This window comes from Taudactylus pleione, unplaced genomic scaffold, assembly GCF_031769625.1.
Source record: "Taudactylus pleione unplaced genomic scaffold, aTauple2 ptg001279l, whole genome shotgun sequence".
NCBI classification, from domain to species: Eukaryota; Metazoa; Chordata; class Amphibia; order Anura; family Myobatrachidae; genus Taudactylus; species Taudactylus pleione.
The window spans coordinates 1,296,885-1,320,601 of NW_028285679.1; the positions used below are offsets into that span (position 1 = coordinate 1,296,885).

Genomic DNA, 23,717 nt, shown 5'->3' on the forward strand with positions numbered 1-23,717 from the left:
AAGCACGCTGTTTGATATGTAATTTTGTTAGGTAAGTTAAGGGTTAAAAACTGGAGGGGGGGTTGCGGTTAGTATTCGTCACTTGAGGAGTATAAGCCTATGGTAGGATTTAGGGGAGGGCTTAGAGGTCCCATATAAATAGCCTGGTGAAGGGAACCATCTTCCTCTTTCCAGTTTTATTTCAACCCCACCCACCCGTGTAAGATGGTTTGTGTAACTTTTTCTGTTGTTGGATTGTGCGTTTGTCTGTGTTTGCTTCCAACAGGTTGAGGTGCAGCCTGGCGGGGAGCAGTGCCTATGGGCGGCCTATTATTAGCGCAGGAGTGCCTGTGGTAGCATTCTTCCTTTGAGAGCGGCCAGTATGTCACCGCCTAAATGGGGGACACGGTCATTGTTCCAAGGGAGGGACCAATGCTGTGCCAATTAGGGGAGGATGGTACTGCCCCAGGTCAGTCTGTGCAGGACAGGGATCTGCCTCTATTATTAGTATTGGTATCCATCGGGCTGTGGCCTCGGAGCACTGCTTTCTTCTTGCCACCTATTCTAAAATTTCAATTTGATCAATAAATTCTGGCTGTGACCTCTTTTAATTCCATATACATGTGTCAGTGTGTTTATTCCTAGGTTTAGGATTAAGTTACGTTAACAAAAGGGAATAATAAAACAAATGGGTGACTTATTACTATAGCAATGCTGTTGAAATACTGTATATAGCTGGAATGCCACATCTCTGCAAATGGCCTGTTCCAAATCCTGTTAGCAAGCTAATGTGCAGAGCCATATTCAGGCAGCAAGAATAATGCGCAGAGCCATATTCAGGCAGTGAGGCTAATGTGCAGAGCCATATTCAGGCAGCGAGGGTAATGTGCAGAGCCATATTCAGGCAGCAAGAATAATGCGCAGAGCCATATTCAGGCAGTGAGGCTAATGTGCAGAGCCATATTCAGGAAGTGAGGCTAATGTGCAGAGCCATATTCAGGCAGCGAGGCTAATGTGCAGAGCCATATTCAGGCAGTAAGAATAATGCGCAGAGCCATATTCAGGCAGTGAGGCTAATGTGCAGAGCCATATTCAGGCATCAAGGTTAATGCGCAGAGCCATTTTCAGGCATCAAGGCTAATGTGCAGAGCCATATTCAGACAGCAAAGCTAATGTGCAGAGCCATATTCAGGCAGCGAGGCTAATGTGCAGAGCCATATTCAGGCAGCAAGAATAATGTGTAGAGCCATATTCAAGCAGCAAGGCTAATGTGCAGAGCCATAGACAGCAAGGCTAATGTGCAGAGCCATATTCAGACAGTAAGGTTAATGTGCAGAGCCATATTCAGGCAGCGACACTAATGTGCAGAACCATATTCAGGCAACGAGGATAATGTGCCGAGCCATATTCAGGCAGCGAGGATAATGTGCAGAACCATATTCAGGCAGCGAGGCTTATGTGCAGAACCTTATTTAGGCAGCGAGGCTTATGTGCAGAGCCATATTCAGGTATCCAGGTTAATGCTCAGAGCCATAGTAAGGCAGCGAGGATAATGTGCAGAGCCATATTCAGGCAGCGAAGATAATGTGCAGAGCCATATTCAGGCAGCGAGGATAATGTGCAGAGCCATATCCAGGCAGCGAGGATAATGTGCAGAGCCATAGTAAGGCAGGGAGGATAATGTGCAGAGCCATATTCGTGTACTGAGCCGTATCCTGGCAACAAGAATAATTGTGCAGGAAGAACAAGTGTGCAGATAAAGTGTAATGAAGTGGCCAAGAGCCCCCCTGGGGGTGAGGGGTGAGGAGGTGGCGGGAGCACTTCCAGCTCACAAGGACCCGTAGAGATTGGGACTACTGATCAGGGTGACTCTCTGGGTCTGATTGGCAGCCTCCTTCTGTAATGAAGATGGTGTGACGGTAACAAGACATTATACATGTTATACAGTTGGGGGGGGGAAGGGTGCTCATCTGCACATTTGATTTACATCTAAAAACACAAAAGGGACAGGACGTACTCACCAGTCACACTGCTCAGCATTTCCCTGGCAGGATCTTCCATGTTACCAATCCTCTCTTTAACAATTGCTTCAAAGGTCTTATAATTGATAAACTCCGGGAGCTCCTTCCCACGGTGCAGCTGCTCATATTCCTCAATTTCACTTTTTAGCACTTTGTTAACTAAAATAAATCATAAAATGAAGGGATTGAAGGAAATCGTATTGTATATATACCATTTATCAGTTATTCAGCTATCACTTCACTAAATATAACATTCCGTATAACCTATTATATAATGTTGTCGTTGTCCATCTAGAGCAGACTCTGAAGAGGGCTGCATTGAGGCCCCACCCCCTTCCTCCATTCACAGCTCTCACTGGCTGCCTGACAGCCACAGCCTCACTTCTCAAGCCAGCACTCCCCTCCTTCACTCTCCCCCTCTCATGATACCCTTCAAAAAAGAGGAGGAGGAAGAGAGGTGAGAGGGAAACATGGAGGAAATATGGGGATGGGCACAGAGATGAAAGAGAGATAAAGGGGACAGAAATAAAAGAGTGGAGGGACAAAGATGAAAGACAGACAGAGGGACAGGGGTGGGTTGTGGGGGGACAGACATGGGAAAGTAGGGAAAGATACCCATCAGTGCTTGGAGCAGGCACTCCATGATGCTGCAGAGATACAGGGATGCATGAGGTTAGAGAGACATTTGGGTATGAGGCTGGAGAGACAGAGGTGGAGCACGAGGCTGGAGAGATACAGGTAGGCATGAGGATGGAGAGATACAGGTAGGCATGAGGATGGAGAGATACCGGTAGGCATGAGGATGGAGAGATACAGGGATGCATGAGGTTAGAGAGACATTTGGGTATGAGGCTGGAGAGACAGAGGTGGAGCACGAGGCTGGAGAGATACAGGTAGGCATGAGGATGGAGAGATACAGGTAGGCATGAGGATGGAGAGATACCGGTAGGCATGAGGATGGAGAGATACAGGTAGGCATGAGGATGGAGAGATACAGGTAGGCATGAGGATGGAGAGATACAGGTAGGCATGAGGATGGAGAGATACAGGTAGGCATGAGGATGGAGAGATACCGGTAGGCATGAGGATGGAGAGATACAGGGATGCATGAGGTTAGAGAGACATTTGGGTATGAGGCTGGAGAGACAGAGGTGGAGCACGAGGCTGGAGAGATACAGGTAGGCATGAGGATGGAGAGATACAGGTAGGCATGAGGATGGAGAGATACAGGTAGGCATGAGGATGGAGAAACATAGGCAGTCTTGAGTCTGGAGACAGACTGGGAGCTTGAGGCTGGATAGAATGTTGTAAGATCGGTGCTGATGATATACGGGGGATGAGGATATACGGCAACCACACTAACTAGCGGTTCAATAATACTAGTATATTTTTAGCATGCTATAAACAAAATTCAGCTCTGGGCAAAACATAAGGAGTGCAGGCCCAGTGGCAGAGGTGCATATGGTGGACACATGTACCAGACATGGGAGACTCAAAGCAGCTCTAGACATTCAGACCATTGCCGTTTGCTCTGCCTGAGTCTCTGCAGTGAATACTCATGGTGCAGACATGAAGAGGGAGCCCGGCAGTCAGCACAATAAAGGTTTTCTTTTTTTGCGGCACAGCACATGTTGCACCACTAGAGAGCAGAGAAGCCGTGAGGAGCAGCAGAAGACAGAAGGTGTGGTCTGAAGCCAGAGAGACAGAGAGTAGGATGAGGCTGGAGATGTAGGAACAGAAAGGGGATGAGGCTGGAGAGACATAGGGGTTTGGTGATGGAGAAATGGGGGGATGGTGCTGAAGACACTGGTACAGGGCTAGAGCAACACGGGGGATGAGCCAGTGGACATCTGGCCTGTACAAAATTGGGGTGGGGGCCCTAAAACATGTACCAGGCCCCAAGATTTCTGTTGCCAGCCATGAAGGTGGACCCCCTCTATAGTGAGTGCTAAGCTAGCAGTGCTTCACCTCCACATAATCCGCTATACCATTATTATTGTTTTTATAATATTGCTCATGACCGTGATTTACTAGTTTATTGGGTATGTGTGTGTATATATACTATATATATATATATATATATATATATATAAATATATATATATATACTTCAGTAAAACATGAGATGGCACTCAGAGGCTTCCAAACAGTGAACCCTATTTGGGGGTATTTCTGGCCTGAGGAAGGGGATACAGTCCCTGAAACGTCGACCACTTAATATATACCTACACATGGGGGCATATTCAATTGTGTGCGAGAATAGCAAAAAACCCGCACCTGCGAGGTTTTTCCTGCAGGTGCGGGTTTTTTGCTATTCTATTAGGTGCGAGGTTTTTCCTGCAGATGCGGGTTTTTTGCTATTCTATTAGGTGTGATGTTTTTCCTGCAGGTGCGGGTTTTTTGCTATTCTATTAGGTGCGAGGTTTTTCCTGCAGGTGCGGGTTTGTTGCTATTCTATTAGGTTCGAGGTTTTTCCTGCAGGTGCGGGTTTTTTGCTATTCTATTAGGTGCGAGGTTTTTCCTGCAGATGCGGGTTTTTTGCTATTCTATTAGGTGTGAGGTTTTTCCTGCAGGTGCGGGTTTTTTGCTATTCTATTAGGTGCGTGGTTTTTCCTGCAGGTGCGGGTTTGTTGCTATTCTATTAGGTGCGAGGTTTTCCCTGCAGGTGCGGGTTTTTTGCTATTCTATTAGGTGTGAGGTTTTTCCTGCAGGTGCGGGTTTTTTGCTATTCTATTAGGTGCGAGGTTTTTCCTGCAGGTGCGGGTTTTTTGCTATTCTATTAGGTGTGAGGTTTTTCCTGCAGGTGCAGGTTTTTTGCTATTCTATTAGGTGCGTGGTTTTTCCTGCAGGTGCGGGTTTGTTGCTATTCTATTAGGTGCGAGGTTTTTCCTGCAGGTGCGGGTTTGTTGCTATTCTATTAGGTGTGAGGCTTTTCCTGCAGGTGCGGGTTTTTTGCTATTCTATTAGGTGCGAGGATTTTCCTGCAGGTGCGGGTTTTTTGCTATTCTATTAGGTGCGAGGTTTTTCCTGCAGGTGCGGGTTTTTTGCTATTCTATTAGGTGCGAGGTTTTTCCTGCAGGTGCGGGTTTTTTGCTATTCTATTAGGTGTGAGGTTTTTCCTGCAGGTGCGGGTTTTTTGCTATTCTATTAGGTGCGAGGTTTTTCCTGCAGGTGCGGGTTTTTTGCTATTCTATTAGGTGCGAGGTTTTTCCTGCAGGTGCGGGTTTTTTGCTACTCTATTAGGTGCGAGGTTTTCCCTGCAGGTGCGGGTTTTTTGCTATTCTATTAGGTGCGAGGTTTTTCCTGCAGGTGCGGGTTTTTTGCTATTCTATTAGGTGCGAGGTTTTTCCTGCAGGTGCGGGTTTTTTGCTATTCTATTAGGTGCGAGGTTTTTCCTGCAGGTGCGGGTTTGTTGCTATTCTATTAGGTTCGAGGTTTTTCCTGCAGGTGCGGGTTTTTTGCTATTCTATTAGGTGCGAGGTTTTTCCTGCAGATGCGGGTTTTTTGCTATTCTATTAGGTGTGAGGTTTTTCCTGCAGGTGCGGGTTTTTTGCTATTCTATTAGGTGCGTGGTTTTTCCTGCAGGTGCGGGTTTGTTGCTATTCTATTAGGTGCGAGGTTTTCCCTGCAGGTGCGGGTTTTTTGCTATTCTATTAGGTGTGAGGTTTTTCCTGCAGGTGCGGGTTTTTTGCTATTCTATTAGGTGCGAGGTTTTTCCTGCAGGTGCGGGTTTTTTGCTATTCTATTAGGTGTGAGGTTTTTCCTGCAGGTGCAGGTTTTTTGCTATTCTATTAGGTGCGTAGTTTTTCCTGCAGGTGCGGGTTTGTTGCTATTCTATTAGGTGCGAGGTTTTTCCTGCAGGTGCGGGTTTGTTGCTATTCTATTAGGTGTGAGGCTTTTCCTGCAGGTGCGGGTTTTTTGCTATTCTATTAGGTGCGAGGATTTTCCTGCAGGTGCGGGTTTTTTGCTATTCTATTAGGTGCGAGGTTTTTCCTGCAGGTGCGGGTTTTTTGCTATTCTATTAGGTGCGAGGTTTTTCCTGCAGGTGCGGGTTTTTTGCTATTCTATTAGGTGTGAGGTTTTTCCTGCAGGTGCGGGTTTTTTGCTATTCTATTAGGTGCGAGGTTTTTCCTGCAGGTGCGGGTTTTTTGCTATTCTATTAGGTGCGAGGTTTTTCCTGCAGGTGCGGGTTTTTTGCTACTCTATTAGGTGCGAGGTTTTCCCTGCAGGTGCGGGTTTTTTGCTATTCTATTAGGTGCGAGGTTTTTCCTGCAGGTGCGGGTTTTTTGCTATTCTATTAGGTGCGAGGTTTTTTGCTATTCTATTAGGTGCGAGGTTTTCTAAAAAACACGCACTGGGAGGTTTTTTTTCACGCACCTCCTGAGCAAGCGTGATTTTTCCTAAAATCGATGATTTAAGGAAAAATCACCGGGACTTGCTCTGACACCCCCGCGGCACCCCCCCGAGGACTAATTAAGCAATTGGAAGTATCCAGTTAGCTTAATTAGTCCTTAATTACTCACCTTCCTCAGCGCTGTCTTCTACATCTTCTTCTGCAACCAGCGTCGGGAGCCGGCTCTTCTGCAGCAGCGGTGAGTATGTCAGTGTGTGTGGTCAATGAGTGTGTGTATGTGTGACCCCGGTGCGGTGTGTGTGGCCCCCCGGAATGGGCGCTGGGAGAACTAAATCTCCCAGCAGCCCTTGCTCCTCCCATCAGCCCCCGGGACTCCCAGCAGCCCCTTCTCCAGTAACAAGAGAGAGGGGAAGCCACCGGGAGCTGCGGAGACCCGGGCAGGTAAGTGAGGTTTTTTTTTAAAAAAATTTACACGGCGCGGGGTTTTCATTGATGAAACCCCCGCGTCCACTGTTTTAATTGAATCCCGCGGGTATCGGGAGCGCGCATACACGCGGGATTTCCGAAATTGACCGCGAGGGGTGCAAGGTTTTAGCCTCACTAAACCTCGTGCCCAATTGAATATACCCCATAGGGTTCACTGTTTGGAAGTCTGAGTGCCGCCTCGTGTGTTACTGGAGTGTATTTGGGGATGACCCTCGAGGAGGGCACTGGAGCAAGCTGTGTGCTGCATTATAAGTTGAATTGCCAGGGCAGATACAGTATATATATTTTTATTTATTTACTCACGTGCCTTTATTTAAATCATGAGTTAGTAAAGTCTCTAGGGGTCATGTACATCATACAAATACAATAACGGGTGATCATTGCCATATCTTACACTGCATGATGGACTGGTCCAAATCATTCTTCCATTTGCTGAAGAACCGTCGAAGTCTTGAATAAAGTTTAGGAGTTTTTCTTAGAGACACGAATTCCTCTCCTCGTGTGACGCGGCCGATGTCCTGGTTAAATTGCTGAATTTTCTGTATTGCGGCACAATAATAAGTGTTAGTAAACCTGATAAATGTTACTGACATGAAAGGGACTGAAAAAACGCAATTCTCCTTTCTGTGCCCTTATACTAATGTGTGAGTTACCGGAGCCTTCAGAACCACCCTGCTTAGGAAACTGGCGCTGTATGGTTTTGGGCAACTACACATATTCACCACAGTGGCGGATCTATAATGGATGCATGGCGTGCGGTACACACAGCCCCCTCGGTTCACAACGGCCCACACCCCACACCCTGCACCAACATACTATGCTCACCTCTCCAGAGTCCAGTGTCAGCGCTGCAGAAGTCACCAGGAATATGATGCAGCAGACATTATTCCAGAGATTGGTGCATGCGCAGTAGAGAAACCACCGGGAAAATGGTGATGTGAGTCTACTACCACTGGCGTCACTAGGGGGGTGCGGGCTGCACTGGGTGACACCATCCGAGGGGGTGACACCAAAATAGCAGAGCTGCTCTGCTGAATCTTCGCGTGCGCAGGACCCGTTCTGTGAATGTGCAGAACGGGTCCTATGTGACTGCACGCAGCCCCTGCTATGCATCTGCTTGATTTGGCAGGCAGAGGCATTTAAAGGGTGGTGCGGGGGCGGGGACGGCCGGCGTTTCTGGAAACGGGGGCGTGTCATCAGGGCCGGCAACAGAATTCTTGGGGCTCGGTACACTGATATCTCCGGGGCCCCCTTAATCCTTGACCCTTCCTCCAAACACACATGCATACATATACAGGGCTATTTTCCTGTAAAAATAGGTTCAGGGACTGGGGGCGGAGCTATAGAAAAAAAATAGAACTTATCTTATGGAAAATACATTTTGGCCCAGAACATTACATAATAGTTAATGAGAGGTTTAGGAACTGAGGCCCTGATTCAGAGCCGGTCGCTCTGACAGAGCGCTCGCTCTGAATCAGCGCCGGGCTTTTTTTTTTTTGGTGCGGCCTTTTGGCCGCTCGCATAGCTGTGGGTGACCACCCACAGCTAATGCGAGCGGCCAGGATGATGGTCGCGATGGTCAAGACCATCGCGACCATTGGGCTTGCGACTAGACCCTTGTGGTAGGGTCTCGTGGCCGCAAGCCCCAGAGCTTTCGGCTCTTACAGAGCCGAAAGCTCTCCCACTGACATCACTTGTGATGTCAGTGGGGCCGGCCCCAAGCGGTAGGCATTCTCATGAAAACGCCTCCGTTTGGGCAGCCACGTCCCCCGGCCCGCCCACCAAAGGGGGCGTGCTGTCACTCAACATCTACAGCATGCCCCCTTTGGTGCGAGACCCGGAGCGACGGATTGCCCGTCGCTATCCAGGTCTCGCGCATGCGCACGACGGAACCGGCTCCGTTGTGCGCATGCGCTCTGGGCCACCATCGACCCAGTTGCGAGCGCTCAGCACTTGTGACCGGGTCTGAATCAGGCCCTGAGCTCCTGCTGAAAAATAGCAATATATATATATATATTATTTATTAAGGAATGGCAATATCTGGCAGCTGCCTCTTATACTGAGGCCGTGTGAATGGACAGTCATGACTCCTGCTTAACAGGGGATGGGATTGTAATGCCGCTGATTCAAATCCTGACAACGTGAGCCCGGAAGGATGAAATGCCGACAGCGGAGGTAAGTAAAGCTACCCCTTCCCTCTCCCCCCCCTAACCATAACCCTCCCTTAGGGGTGCCTAACCCTAACCTCCCCCCCCTAGTGCCTGACCCTAACCTCCCCCCTAGTGCCTAACCCTAACCACCCCCCCTAGTGCCTAATCCTAACCTCCCCCCCAGTGCCTAACCCTAACCTCCTCCAGCAGTGCCTAAACCTAACCCTCCTAAGGGGGTTCCTAACCCTAACCTCTCCCCGGGGGTACCTACCCCTAACCCCACCTTCCCCAAGCCTAACCCTAACCCTCCCGGGGAGGGTGCCTATCCCTATGTCCCCCCGGGAGCCCCCTAACCAAACCCTCCCCCCGTGGCTAAGTAGACGCGGCCCCGGACTTACCTCGTTCGGGCCCGCATCGTTCTGGATTCTGGTATCTTGATGCCTATCATACATCCCGAGCCGGCATTCTGCCATCGGGATTGTGACCGCACTTAACTACATCCCCTTAACACTTTTCAGCTGGACCAGTAAGGGGGAGGACTTGGATTATAGGGGTGATATGAGGAGGGGGTGTCATGGGGGGGCAGAATGCCTCAGAATGGATGTAATAAGGGGAGTTGAAGACCAGGGGAGGAAGCCGATGTAAGAGGAGAGGAACAGAAAGCAGGATGGCGGAGACCTTGCTAGTGTAAGATAAGTGTCGGTGCTGGAGCTGGGTGCAGGGGGATGGTGCAGCTATAAGTTGACCCACTCACCCATATCTCCTGCAAAGAGCATCAGCTTAGCCCATTTATTTGGGAATCATACCACGTTATTTCATACACATATAGAATTAGGGTGACAAATATATATAATTTTTTGCAGGGGCGTCTTAACAGAGGAGGGGGCCCGTGTGCACTCCCCGTGCGGGGCCACCTCTTCTCCCCCCCGGTGGACGGCAGCCGACTGACGCGGCTGGCCAGCCATCGGAGCATTAGTAGACTCAGGGCACTAGAGTGTCTACTGCGCATGCGTAGAACACCGGAAAAATGGCAGCGGCGACCATTTTCCCGTGTTCTGAGCAGCGCCGACACCAGACGCGGGACTACGGACAGGTAAGTTAAAACAAATATGGGTGCAGGGTGTGTGGTGCGGGGCCACACTGCACCCATTATAGATACGCCACTGATGTTTTGCATTACAATACTTACTGTAGGCTAATCACCATTCATTTAAACTTTGTATGTCAAGGAAGAGAGTGGAAACATTAGATCATTTTCAACCATAATCCATAAAGTGACAAATAATTAGCATATACAGTATGATCACACTTACCTCCACCAGGAACGTCAGCTTGTCACCTTCATTTTCGGGGACACCTTTTCCACATTTCTCCAGCTCATCCTTTGTTAACTGAAGTTTGTTTTTTATCTGAACTTCAAGATTTGGAAGTGATTTCTAAGAGAGTAAAAAAGTTCTTTCTTTAGCGACATGATCATATGAATCGGCAGCTTGGGGTGAAGGTTGTACGCGTCGCTGGTTCTTACTTTTGGGGGAGATTTATCAAATCTTAGAAAGAAATAAAGTGAAGCGAGATACATGGGAAGATGTACTAAGCCTTAGGGGGGGACACAAGAGGAGAGAGATAAATTACCAACCAATCAGCTTCTGTCATTTTCCTAGCACAGCCTGTAATGTGCCAGTGTTAAGCTGGTTGGGGGTGTCTCTTTCTCTCCACGATTTTATAAATCTCCCCCCATCTATGGTCGTATCTCTTGTAACTGTGGGCCTGATTCAGAGCCGGACGCTCTTTGAGAGTGCTCGCTCTGAATCAGGGCGTCCCTGTTTTTTTAAAGACGCGGCCGACTGGCCGCTCGCATAGCTCTGGGTGACCACCCACAGCTTTAGCAAGCGGCCAAGTGATGGTGGGGCCGCCCCCAAATGGCAGGCGTTCCTTCGGGAACGCCTCCATTTGGCCAGCCACCCCCCCTGCCCACCTCCAAAACGGGGCAAGCTGTCAATCACAATCGACAGCTGCCCCGCTTTGGTGCGAGACCCATAGCGACAAAGCGCCCGTCGCTGGCGGGTCTCGCGCATGCCGGCTCCGGCGTGTGCATGCGCAGTGAGGGACCAGCAACCTGCTTGCGAGCGCTATGCGCTCGCGAACGGGTCTGAATCAGGCACTGTGGGCCTGATTCAGAGCCGGACGCTCTGAACGAGCGCCCCGCTCTGAATCAGGGCGTTTTTTTTTTTTTTTGTTGGGGCCTCTTGGCTGCTCGCATAGCTGTCAGCTACCACCCACAGCTTATGCGAGCAGCCAAAATGATGGTCATGATGGTCAAGACCATCGCAACCATCGGGCTTGCGACGAGACCCTTGTGGTAGGGTCTCATCTGCCGCAAGCCCTGGAGTGCTTTTGGCTCTATCAGAGCCAAAAGCACTTCCACTGACATCACTAGTGATGTCAGTGGGGCCGGCCCCAGACGGTAGGCGTTCCCATGGGAATGCCTCCATCTGGCCAGCCACCAAAGGGGGCATGCTGTCACTCACCATCGAAAGCACGCCCCCTTTGGTATGAGACCCATAGCGACGGCTTGGCCGTCGCTATTCGGGTCTCGCGCATGCGCACGAGGGAGCCGGCTCCCTCGTGCGCATGGGCACTGGGCCAACATCGACCCGCTTGCGAGCGCTCAGCCTGAATCAGGCCGTGTGCCCAAAAGGCTGACACCTACAGGGCACAGTTACAGAAGTTTACTAATGACTGATACACACAGTCAGATTTGAGTTTTATCATACGCGGGTCACCTCCTCCGTACCGTCCACTGCCCCATTGTGCCCTCCTACTCTGCCCCTACCCCACTGCCGCTATAGTAAGGTGACCTGATAATATGCATATGCCGGGTCACCTCCTCCATACTGTCCACTGCACCATTGTGCCCTCCTACTCTGCCCCTACCCCGCTGCCACTATAGTAAGGTGACCTGATAATATGCATATGCCGGGTCACCTCCTCCATACTGTCCACTGCCCAATTGTGCCCTCCTACTCTGCCCCTACCACACTGCCACTATAGTAAGGTGACCTGATAATATGCATATGCCGGGTCACCTTCTCCGTACTGTCCACTGCCCCATTGTGCCCTCCTACTCTGCCCCTACCCCGCTGCCACTATAGTAAGGTGACCTGATAATATGCATATGCCGGGTCACCTCCTCCGTACTGTCCACTGCCCCAGTGTGCCCTCCTACTCTGCCCCTACCCCGCTGCCACTATAGTAAGGTGACCTGATAATATGCATATGCCGGGTCATCTCCTCTGTACTGTCCACTGCCCCAGTGTGCCCTCGTACTCTGCCCCTACCCCACTGCCACTATAGTAAGGTGACCTGATAATATGCATATGCCAGGTCACCTCCTCTGTACTGTCCACTGCCCCAGTGTGCCCTCCCACTCTGCCCCTACCCCACTGCCACTATAGTAAGGTGACATGATAATATGCATATGCCGGGTCACCTCCTCCATACTGTCCACTGCCCCAGTGTGCCCTCCTACGCTGCCCCTACCCCACTGCCACTATAGTAAGGTGACCTGATAATATGCATATGCCGGGTCAACTCCTCCGTACTGTCCACTGCCCCAGTGTGCCCTCCTACGCTGCCCTTACCCTGCTGCCGCTATAGTAAGGTGACCTGATAATATGCATATGCCAGGTCACCTCCTCCGTACTGTCCACTGCCCCATTGTGCCCTCCTACTCTGCCCCTACCCCACTGCCACTATAGTAAGGTGAACTGATAATATGCATATGCCAGGTCACCACCTCCGTACTGTCCACTGCCCTAGTGTGCCCTCGCACTCAGAAATGACAGATGGGAGCTGATTGGCTGGAGCACTATTTATCATACACAATGAGTTTTAAATCTCGTTGCATATGATAAAACTCATTGATAAATGAGGCCCTTGCTCCTTGTCTGTTTGGGTTACTCTAGGCATATAGGTCCAATCAGGTAGCGCGGTGGTATAATGGTCAGCTTTGCTGCCTTACAGCGATGGAGTCATGGGTTCGCTTCCAACCAGGGCGCTATCTGTGTGGAGCTTGTATGTTCCCCGTGTTTGTGTGGGTTTCACCCGGGCACTCCAGCTACCTTACACTATCCCAAAATATACTGGTAGGTTAATTAGCTTCTCGAATAGAAAATAACCCTTGTGTATACATATTATATAACAGGATATATACATTACAGCGACTGATATAATATGTGGGTGCTATATAATAATAATGTGGTGGGTGAATGTCAGAATGTATGTATTAGCTGTATATAGTTATAGGATTCTGGGAAACTGGTGCCTGTTCGCTGTTTACTTCATCTTAGCGGCCGGCATGTTGCCTCGCGCAATACAGAATCTCCCCACCCCAATAATGGCGCCACTGTTTGTTCGCACAGAGTGGCGGATCAAATGTACACGCACGGTATAAGCAATGTAAGGGGCATTCCTGGACGGTGACTGGGATGTAACAGGGGCGTGGCTCAAGAGATGTTGCCTCCCACAGTAGTGTCTATGGCGTGTCACCGATAGTATTTGCGTATATAAGGCATGATTCAGAGACGGACGCTAATGGAATCGCAGCTGCGATTACGCACGGAAGGCAGCTGCAAAAATATGCTAATGCACCCCACAGCCCAGCCGGCATAAAGATGCCCACTGCCGCCTTCTCACATGCGTACGATGTCGCTTACCAGCGTAAATATCTATAACATCAACGCACATTGAGCGACCACCTTGCCCTTACGGAAGGTCTGATTGGACGCAGATTTGGCAGCTCTCCTGACACACAGAGCTGCATAGGAGATCGCAGTGGCTAATTTATGCACGTCCATGTAAGGGCGTTCAGACGGTCAGACACGCCTGCGTATATCAGACCACCCCCCCGTCACCACTTGTGATGGATTCCTCTGTGACAGCCTGTCACTCACTTTGCGATGGATTCCTCTGTGCATCCGTAATTGCAGTGCAGCTTATACGCATGCACAATGGAAAACAATCGCTCAATTTGTGTATGTAATCGCCATTGCGTTCATCTGTGAATCAGGCCCATAGACGCAGAACCGCTCACATAGGAGGCTATACTCAGACGGATAATCTGCACCTGCCATACGGCTAGTGCAAGGTTCGATGGTGCAACCGATGGTGACTAATGTGAAGCCATGTGGTTCCTGCAACATCGTATGGCGTAAAACAAGAGATATGGTAAGAACTTACCTTTGTTAACTCTGTTTCTACGAAGTCCATAGGGTCCACAGGGTGACCTTGGGGTATAGCTGGATTCTGGATCCTCAGGCACCACGGAGTTAAAGCTTTTAGCTGCTCCCAGGATGCACTTGGGTCCATCCTCCTCAATACCCCGCCACCGAGCCACAGGCACCTCAGTTGGTAAGCAGCCCAGGCCGGAGGAGGAGACGAAACAGAGAGAAGGAAGACTGGAACACACAAGAACCATACTCACAGAAATGGGAGACGGAAAACCGGTGACCAGTCACAGAGCCCATATGAAGCCAGGTGCGTCAGGGCGGGTGCCCTGTGGACCCTATGGACTTCGTAGAAACAGAGATAACAAAGGTAAGTTCTTACCATATCTCTTGTTTTCTACTTCAGGGTCCATAGGGGTCCACAGGGTGACCTTGGGGATGTCCCAAAGCAGTCAAACTAAGGGCGGGGACGCTCCTGTGCTGATAGGAGAACCCGGCGCCCAAAGGATGCATCCTGAGAGGCAAAGGTGTCAAACACATAGAACCTCAAAAAGGTCTGAATGGAAGACCAGGTGGCCACCTTACACAGCTGAACAGCAGAGGCGCCACGGCTAGCAGCCCAAGAAGGGCCCACAGACCGAGTGGAATGAGCCTTAACAGAGACTGGAAAATGTAAACCCTCCTGCATATAAGCCTCAATAATAACAGAACGAAACCAACGGGCTAGAGTGCACGGACAACGTCTAAGGAAGCCTCCCCAGCCGAAAGATCAGGCGACTGAAAGGCTGGTACAACAATTTCCTGATTAATGTGGAACCTGGAAACTACCTTAGGCAGGAAATCAGGACGAGTGCGAAGCACCGCTCTGTCCTGATGAAAAACCAGAAAAGGGGGATGACAGGAAAATGCCCCCAAATCCGAAACCCTCCTGGCAGAAGCAATTGCCAAGAGGAAAACCGTCTTAAAAGTTAGCCACTTGAGCTCCACTGACTCCAAGGGCTCAAAAGGAGGACCCTGTAAGGCCCGAAGAACCACCGCCAAATCCCACGGGGCCACAGGTGGCACAAAGGCTGGATTCTTAAAACACCCTGGAAAAAGGTGTGTACATCCGGCATAGCAGCAATCCTGCGCTGGAACCACACCGACAGAGCAGACACGTGCACCTTCAGTGAGGAAAGACGTAATCCTAAATCCAAACCTGACTGAAGGAAAGCCAGAATACGCGAAACTCGGAACACCTGGGGATCATATTTTCTGGCTTCGCACCACTGAAAGTAAGTGTGCCACACTCTGTGGTAGATCCTCGCGGAAGCAGGCTTGCGCGCCCTCAGCATGGTGGTAATAACGGAGCTAGAAAAGCCCCGAGACCTCAGGACGGCTGTCTCAAGAGCCACGCCGTCAAAGATAGTCGACCCAGATCCGGGTGAAGACAGGGCCCCTGAGACAACATGTCCCGCCGTTGAGGTAGGAGGTATGGAGCGTCGATGGACAGGCTCCGCAGATCGGAGTACCACGGCCTTCTGGGCCACGCTGGGGCCACCAGGATGAGTGTGCCTCCGTCCTGCTTGAACTTGCACAGGACCCGAGGCAGCAGAGATATCGGAGGGAAAAAGTAAGCCAGGTGAAACAGCCATTTCACCGACAGCGCGTCTATCAGACTTGCGCCTGCGTCCCTTGTCCTTGACCCGTACACGGGCAGCTTGTGATTGTGACGGGATGCCATCAGGTCCAGCTCTGGCAGCCCCCACTTGTCCATGAGTAGTTGGAATACCTCTGGATGAAGCGACCATTCCCCGGGATGCACGTCGCAACGGCTGAGGAAGTCTGCCTCCCAATTGAGGACTCCCGGGATGAAGACTGCCGAGAGAGCTGGAAGATAGCGCTCTGCCCAAGCCAGGACACGGGAAACTTCCGACATCGCAGCTCGACTGCGAGTCCCTCCCTGGTGATTGATGTACGCCACCGTGGTGGCGTTGTCTGACTGCACCTGAACGGCCCTTCCGTGAAGAGCGGTGCCGGACGACTGCAGGGCTCTGTACACTGCACGCAGTTCCAGGATGTTGATGGGAAAAATCACTTCCTCCGCCGACCAACGACCCTGAAGTGACAAGGAGCCTGTCACCGCCCCCCAACCCCGGAGACTGGCATCTGTCGTGAGCAGAACCCATTACGGATCCAAAAGGGGCACCCCTCGAGGAGATGAGCCGTCTGTAGCCATCAGGCCAGGGACAGACGTACCTCTGAGGACAACACCAGCATCTGAGATCGGATCCTGTGTGGCAATCCGTTCCATTCCGAAAGAATCAGCCTCTGCAGGGGCCTGGAATGGAACTGGGCAAACTCCACCATGTCGAATGCCGACACCATGGACCCCAAAACTCTCATCGCTGAGTGCACCGACACTCTGCCACTGCTCAGACAACTGTGAATCCGCAGCTGTAAGGAGGAGACCTTCTGTGGAGTCAGAAAAATCCGTTGCCGACTAGAGTCCAGCAGGGCCCCCAAATGAACCATCCGCTGTGATGGGATGAGGGAGGACTTCTTCCAGTTGATCAACCACCCGTGTGCCTGAAGACAAGCGACCGTCAGGTGGAGATGCTAGATCAGTACCTCCGGGGAGCTTGCCAGCAAGAGGAGGTCGTCTAGATACGGTAGCAACCGTATCCCCTGGCTCCGAAGGTGAGCCGCCATGACCGCCATCACCTTGGTAAATACCCTTGGTGCCGTGGAGAGGCCAAAGGGTAGAGCCCTGAATTGGTAGTGGTTGTGGAGAATAGCAAATCGCAGAAACCGTTGGTGCGATGTTGCTATAGGCACATGGAGGTAGGCGTTCTGGATATCCAGGGAGACCATATAATCCCCCGGTTCCATCGCCAGAATGATGGAACGCAAAGTTTCCATCCTGAATTTGGGAACCCTGAGAAACCTGTTCAGGGACTTCAAATTGAGGATGGGGCAATGAGAGCCATTGGGTTTCTGCACCAGAAACAGCGTAGAGTAATACCCCATCCCACGTTGAGATTGTGGTACGGGTATAATGACCCCCGCCGTCAGCAAGGCCTCTATGGCTTCCTGAACCTGCAAGGCCTTGGTTTTGTCCTGAGAAGGACTTGTGCAAAAAAACTGGCGAGGCGGCCTGTGCCGAAAAGACAGGGCGTACTCCTGGGAGACCACTTCTTGCACCCAGGCATCCGTGGTGGTATTGTGCCAGCATTGGGCGAATTGAAGAAGTCGGCCTCCCACTCTGGGGTCCCCTAGAGGGAGGCCCATCCCATCATGCAGAAGGCTTATCTTCTTGCTTGGATGAAGGGCGCCTAGCACTCCAGGCTTGCTTCTTTGGCCTTGAGGCGGTCTTGGTTGCGGACTGCCTCGGGAAGACTGACCCTTTGCCTTGCCCTGAACCCGAAAGGAGCGAAAGGCCGAGCTCCGGACCTTAGCAGGTGTCGTAGCTGAAGGGAGGAAGGCTGACTTGGATTTTGCCAGGGTATCTACTATTTTGTCCAGGTCCGGACCAAATAGTAACTCTCCATTAAAAGGTAAGGCCTCCAAGCCTTTCTTTGAATCAGCGTCTGCTCTCCAAGACCTCAACCACAAGGATCTGCGAGCAGACACTGCTGCCGCCGAAACCCTAGAGGTCAGCAGGCTAGCATCCAAAGATGCTTCTCCAATGTAGGAAGCGGCATCTCTCATCTGTCCTAACAACGCCCTCTGGACATCCGGAGCTTCATCCGGAAACGTATCCTCCAAGGCGTTGGCCCAACCCTCAATGGCCTTGGCCACCCAGGAGATGGCCATGGACAGCCGGGCTACAGCCCCTGAGAGAGAGTAAAAGTCTCCACCTTCCTGTCCGTAGGATCCTTCAGAGAGGATATAGACGGAAATGGCAAAGTAGCACTCCTGATGAGGCGTGTTACATGGGAATCGACCACAGGCGGAGTTTCCCATTTCCTACAATGCGCCTCCGGAAATGGATAATTGGCCGCCAACCGCTTCTGTGGCAGGAATCGCTTACTGGGCGTCTGCCAGGCCACCGCCATGTGATCCGTCAACTGATCAGACAAGGGGAACGCTGCAGAAGTAACCTTAGCTTTTTTAAAACTAGGAAACCTCGACTTGGGAGCGGGTGCCTCATCCTCAATCAGAAGAATGGCCCGCACCGCCCTAACCAGAGCCCGCACATTGATGGAAGACTTTGGGCCTCATTCAGACCCACTCGCGAGCGGCTGTCCGCTCGCAAGTGGGTCGATGGTCTGCACTGCGCATGCGCACGACGGAGGGAGCTCCGTCGTGCGCATGCGCGAGACGCGACGAGCGAAGCAATTAAATGAGAGAATTACATTAGCAGATGCATCACTACCAGAAAAGGGCCTGATTCTGAGTAGAACGTAATGTGGTTACAATTCCGGCCGCCTACTGCGATAGGAAGTCTCATGTGAAAATCTAAGTTGGCCGCATTATGTGACAGCACTGCCCCCAGCCCTCCGCTTGAGAGAGCCACCCTCATTACTAGTATCAGCATTTGCAACTACGCAGGAAACGAGACTGAAGGCGGACAGATCTCTGCATACTCACCTCAGAATAGGTCACAACTCAGTCAGCGCGGACATGCCATGGCCACTGGACAATTATGTGCAAATGCCCCATCACCTCCTATTTGCCACTTAGTAACTCCCAATCAGCCGCACTTGAGATGCGACTGAGATGTGGCCAACCGGGAATCGCTCATGCTTGAATAAAGTTATGTATATGCTGCTAAACATCATGGGATGCTCAGGGGTAAATGTACTAATGTGAGAGTTTCAGAGATGTTGCCCATAGCAACCAATCAGATTCTATTGACCTTTAGCTTGCACCTTTTAGAAGATAATAGCTAGAATCTGATTGGTTACTATGGGCAACATCTCCATTCTAAAAACTCTCACTTTAGTAAATTTACCCCTCAGAATCAGTCCCAAAGGGTTAATGTAGTAGCCTCGGAACTTCTGACGCTGCGGGAATATATGCGAGTCTCCCCGTATTTTTAAAGTGTCGATCCTTTTAAAGGCTAAACAAGATGGTTTAGCCTTAAAAAGGATTGTCACTTTAAAAATACGGGGAGACTCACATAAACCCCCACAGCCTCAGAAGTTCGGAGGCTACTACATTTAGCCCAAAGAGTCGATTTCCGTGCAAAGAGTAAACGTTACTGATTACTTTTTTTAAATAGTCTTTTATACACTGTCAGCCAATAACAAATATTTATTCTGTTTCCAGCATCAGGAGTTCTATTGCCGGTCTTACTGCTTGCTTAGAAACAACTTGGAGGCATCTGAGAAGATACTGTAGAAGCAAAATTAATGATTTCAAATTAATTAGAATTATTGCAATATCTGATGTCTTTTATTTGATACATTTAGCAATGTGTCTCAATTATAATGCAATGAAAGAACCTCCAATTCTTTATTCTTTTGCTGTGCGAGCTTGGAGTATATCCAACATAGGTGCATTGGGTGCAAGGATGGCTTATGAGAAGGGGGGGCCCATGTGTAGTCTCCATGTGTTCCCCCTCCTCTCTTTCCGACGGTGAGGGGAGTAGACTCGAACCCCGGGTACACAGTGCATTCTCACATACACCTCTCCCACTGTGTATGTTCAACTGGGCTCACAGAGTAACACTCAATCGCCAGTATGGGACCTCACTCACCAGAACGCTTACAAAATTATTTTGGGGGGCCCTGTGATGCTTGTCTATCAGCTCCAGGGTCCCCTGCTCTACTCTTCTGAGCATCGGCAAATCAGCCCCTCAACATTGCTTATTTTACATCGCAGCCCCTTGGGGGTGGGTAATAAAATGAAGCTTTCATAAATATCAGCGTCGCGTGCAGCCGCATATCGTGATCCAATATCTCTCTAGGTTGAATATGCCCCTATATGTGGGTTATAGACAGTAAGACGGATACAGCCATGTCTTAGATGTTGTACTATTATGTTTTATTTCTTAATCATATTAGATCAAAAGAGGCCACTATTACATTGAAAAGCAATACATTTAAAAGGCGCTATATTCTTACAATGTTTGTTGCTTCATTGTGCCCGGTAAACCACAGTTTTGCCCAAAGCACTCAGGAGCACCAGCCCTTTGCCAATATAAAATATCCATTAAATGGTCCAAAAGCTCTGTCTATTATTCTACCATAGACAACGCTTTTGGATCACTCAATTATTGTGTTTCTTTAGTGAATTGAGCTATTAGGGCCCTTAGGGGGACATTTGCCAAATTATAGGTAGGTACTGTATTAAAGCAAAATAATAAAAACTATCTAATACACAATAGTGACACATGAAATAAAAATGGATTGTATGGGGTCTATTTATTATCACTACATTTATACAAAAGATTTTCACCTACTTTTGTATAAATTAAGTGTCAGGGTTATTCATCATACATGTAACGCAGAAGATATCACTGATATCTCCTGTTCACAATTGTCCCCCGATAATTTCCAAATTCCCCATTATGTAATTCATCAAGTTCCGAAAAAGCTATTTTTCAGAACTTGACAGATACTGTACGCCATTCTCAGATGGCGTACAGTACCTGACTGAGCAGATTTCCCTCCCTGCTGTGTCCTCTTACCTGTAGCAGCTCCCTCCCGCCTCGCAGAGCAGTCCTCCTGTGAGCCGGGGCCAAGGGAGAGGGCACAGCAGTGGTGGGGGGCTGCATGTCTCAGTGGAGGGGGGCACAGATTTCGGCCATGCTGACAGCTGTAGCTCTGCGGAGGATGAGGGGGGTTTGGGCTGGACACAGACACCATCAGAATTGGTGAGCGGGCAGGCATACGGGCAGATAGGCAGTGGAAGGGAAGGAGGTTCTCTTTTCGCATGCTGCTGCTAGTCTCTTCTCAGTCTGTCTTCAAGCCGCACATGCACAGCTTGAAGACAGGCAGAGAAAACTGAAGGAAGACCGGCGGAGCAGGAGAAAAGTCTCTCACTTCCAAAAGACTGACTTTGTAGTAACAGCAGTATTTCAGAAGTGATAGTTTAGGGCAGGAGGCATGATGAATGCCTCCTAAATGGTGTTTGTACTCGCAGCGAGTTCATACCATAAATATCACAAGTGATAATGATGTTTTGATGAATGGGCCCCTAAGCCCGCTCACCCTCATTCTCATCAATAATTTAATGAATAAATGAGGATAAAACACTGTTTTCCCCTGTTTTCTCCTAATGATCCTTACTGAGAGCAAGAAAAACCCCAGAGAAATAATAAAGAAACACTCACGAGAAATATTTGTGCTCTTCAAAGAAAGTCTTCTCCTTCTCAATGGCCTCCTTCAGCGAGATCCTGTCCTGGATCTCCTGCTGGCCTCGGCACCTCACAATCATGTAGCCTTTCTTTAGGCGGACAGCGTTATTATTTAGTACATTGACAATCGTCTCCTCTGTGCCCTTGTCAATTAAGTCAGGTTTAGTCAGAATTCCTGCAACGGGAAACAAGGGACTAAATTGAATAATGAGGATAAAGAGATCGCTGAGGAAATCCCTGTGCCAGGTGCCTTAGAGCAAGTGTAAACTCCTGTAACTGCAATGCACCTATTATCAGCCTTATATGAATGTGCTCTCCCAGTGCTTCGGAGTATACATCAGCTAGCCTTCACGTTATACAGTAGGTGCCTGTAGGCAGGGCCCCTGGGATCTCTGTTAGGGCCCATTACTGAGGAGTGTTGCCAGGCATGAAAATGTCACCTTATATGCTTCAGGGGGTGCGGCCGTATCCTGAAACACCTGGGATCATTGGTGGGCGACCTCTTAAAAAATACGGGGATCCACGCACATCTGCAGTAACAAGTGTGTATACTTACACCCCACAATAGTTACAGCATAGACAAGTGGTTTGGTGTTAGTAAGAAGTGCAGAAGCAGCATTACTCTATGTGTACAGAATATAGTAATGTAATGACAGGTCATATACACAAAAGATAATAGAGCCTGGAAAGTTATTAATAAATGCGTAAGTCACACTCTGAATATAAAATATTATTACATACCAACACGAAAACCAGATACAAATTAAATATAAACAACTGTTGTTTTTACCTATAAAAATGAAAGGGGTCAATTTAATTGCAGACGATGTCTGCAATGGGCAACTACATCGGCGTTGGGACGAATGCAATGGCACAGCTTGGCTCCGCCCCCGCCCCGCCCGCAAACTCTTGTCGTCTGGCCTCCCCCGCCCCCGTTTGCTGGCCACGCTCCCCCATTCAAGCCGATCTGGCTGCTCCCTCCCGGAAGGGGCAGCCAGATAGTCGGCAAGTATGAAGTCACCTGAAATAGTGACTCCTAGATCCCTTTCCAAAATCGCGTATTTTGCTATTCTTTCAAACACAGAGATTTACTATGGCAAACACGGGAGTGTTTTCCGTATTTTCGGAGGGGAACACGGGACGAACCCAACGTTAAAATGCACATGTAAACACAAATAGAAAATAAAACACCATCGTCTAAACACGGCAGTACTTTCCATAGACAGGAATACGACATGGGAATTTACCACAAATCGTTATTATAATTACGGGTGCAGAGCCGGCCCTAGGCATAGGCATAATAAGCAAATGCCTAGGGGCAACTGGAATGCTTAGGGGCATTCTAGGGCTCTGCCGCAGTCCCCGCCCCCCCTGCTGCATGCCCCTCCCCCTGCCCTGCTGCTGCCGCTGCCGTGTGGAAAGCCGTGCTGGGATCAAGTTGCTGATCCCAGCATCGGCACAGCAAGAGGAGATGTGTTCCCTACGGGACACATCAGTGTCCGGCGCTGGGATGCTATTTCTGCTCCCAGCACCGGGGAAGCATAGGCGGCGGGTAGGACTTGGCGCCGGTCAATTGTCGGGCAGGACTTGGCTCCGGGTGCGGGCTTACTATAGCCCGTCACCCGGTAGCCTTGGTACAGCGTCGGCCATGGCGGGTGTTTGGCTCTGGCCATGAGCCAAACCCAGCTCGCGGGCCAGCAGCCAATAGGAGGAAGAGGCCAGAAGACGCCGCGATCAAGAAGGAAGACAGCGGAGAGGACTGCGTGGGGTGGAAAGTAAAAGAGCCAATGAAGCTCCCCCCTGCAGCCTCTTCCAACAGAGCAGGTAGGCCCTCCATGAGGTCTACCATATACCCCCTCCCTAGACCACCACGGTTGTCGGGCACTAGGCTCGTGGGGGCATTGTCGGGCTATAGGCCGGTGGGCGTATAGGCGGGTGCAAGGCCCGGGCTACATAGGGGGCATTAGGCCCTAGAGGAAATTATACCCTATTAGGTGTAAGTGATCTGGGTACTAGGCCCAGGTCACTATTGAATAAAGTAGGCGTGCACTAGGCCCGTGGCCATAAGGAGGGCCACCTGTTTTTTTTCCTGTAGGGCTGTTCAGTTCCGTATGGGTAGTTGTTAGGGGGCAACAGTAAAAATTTTGCCTAGGGCACCAAATGGGCTAGGGCCGGCTCTGTATGGGTGTAATCTAAGCAAAATCGGTTAAAAATGGA

The 23,717-nt window shown here is 50.0% G+C and overlaps 1 protein-coding gene across 1 annotated transcript in view; it reads right to left on the reverse strand.

Moving 5' to 3' along the window:
* LOC148443411 (interferon-induced GTP-binding protein Mx-like) overlaps positions 1 to 23,717 on the reverse strand; it is a 41,099-nt gene that overhangs the window by 13,125 nt on the left and 4,257 nt on the right. Inside the window, exons 4-8 of the mRNA XM_088462868.1 lie at positions 21,477 to 21,675; positions 18,247 to 18,322; positions 10,304 to 10,426; positions 7,235 to 7,379; positions 2,001 to 2,159 (exon numbers count right to left, since the gene is read on the reverse strand). Coding sequence (XP_088318994.1) covers positions 2,001 to 2,159; positions 7,235 to 7,379; positions 10,304 to 10,426; positions 18,247 to 18,322; positions 21,477 to 21,675 — 702 coding nt within the window. The remainder of the gene's footprint in view (positions 1 to 2,000; positions 2,160 to 7,234; positions 7,380 to 10,303; positions 10,427 to 18,246; positions 18,323 to 21,476; positions 21,676 to 23,717) is intronic.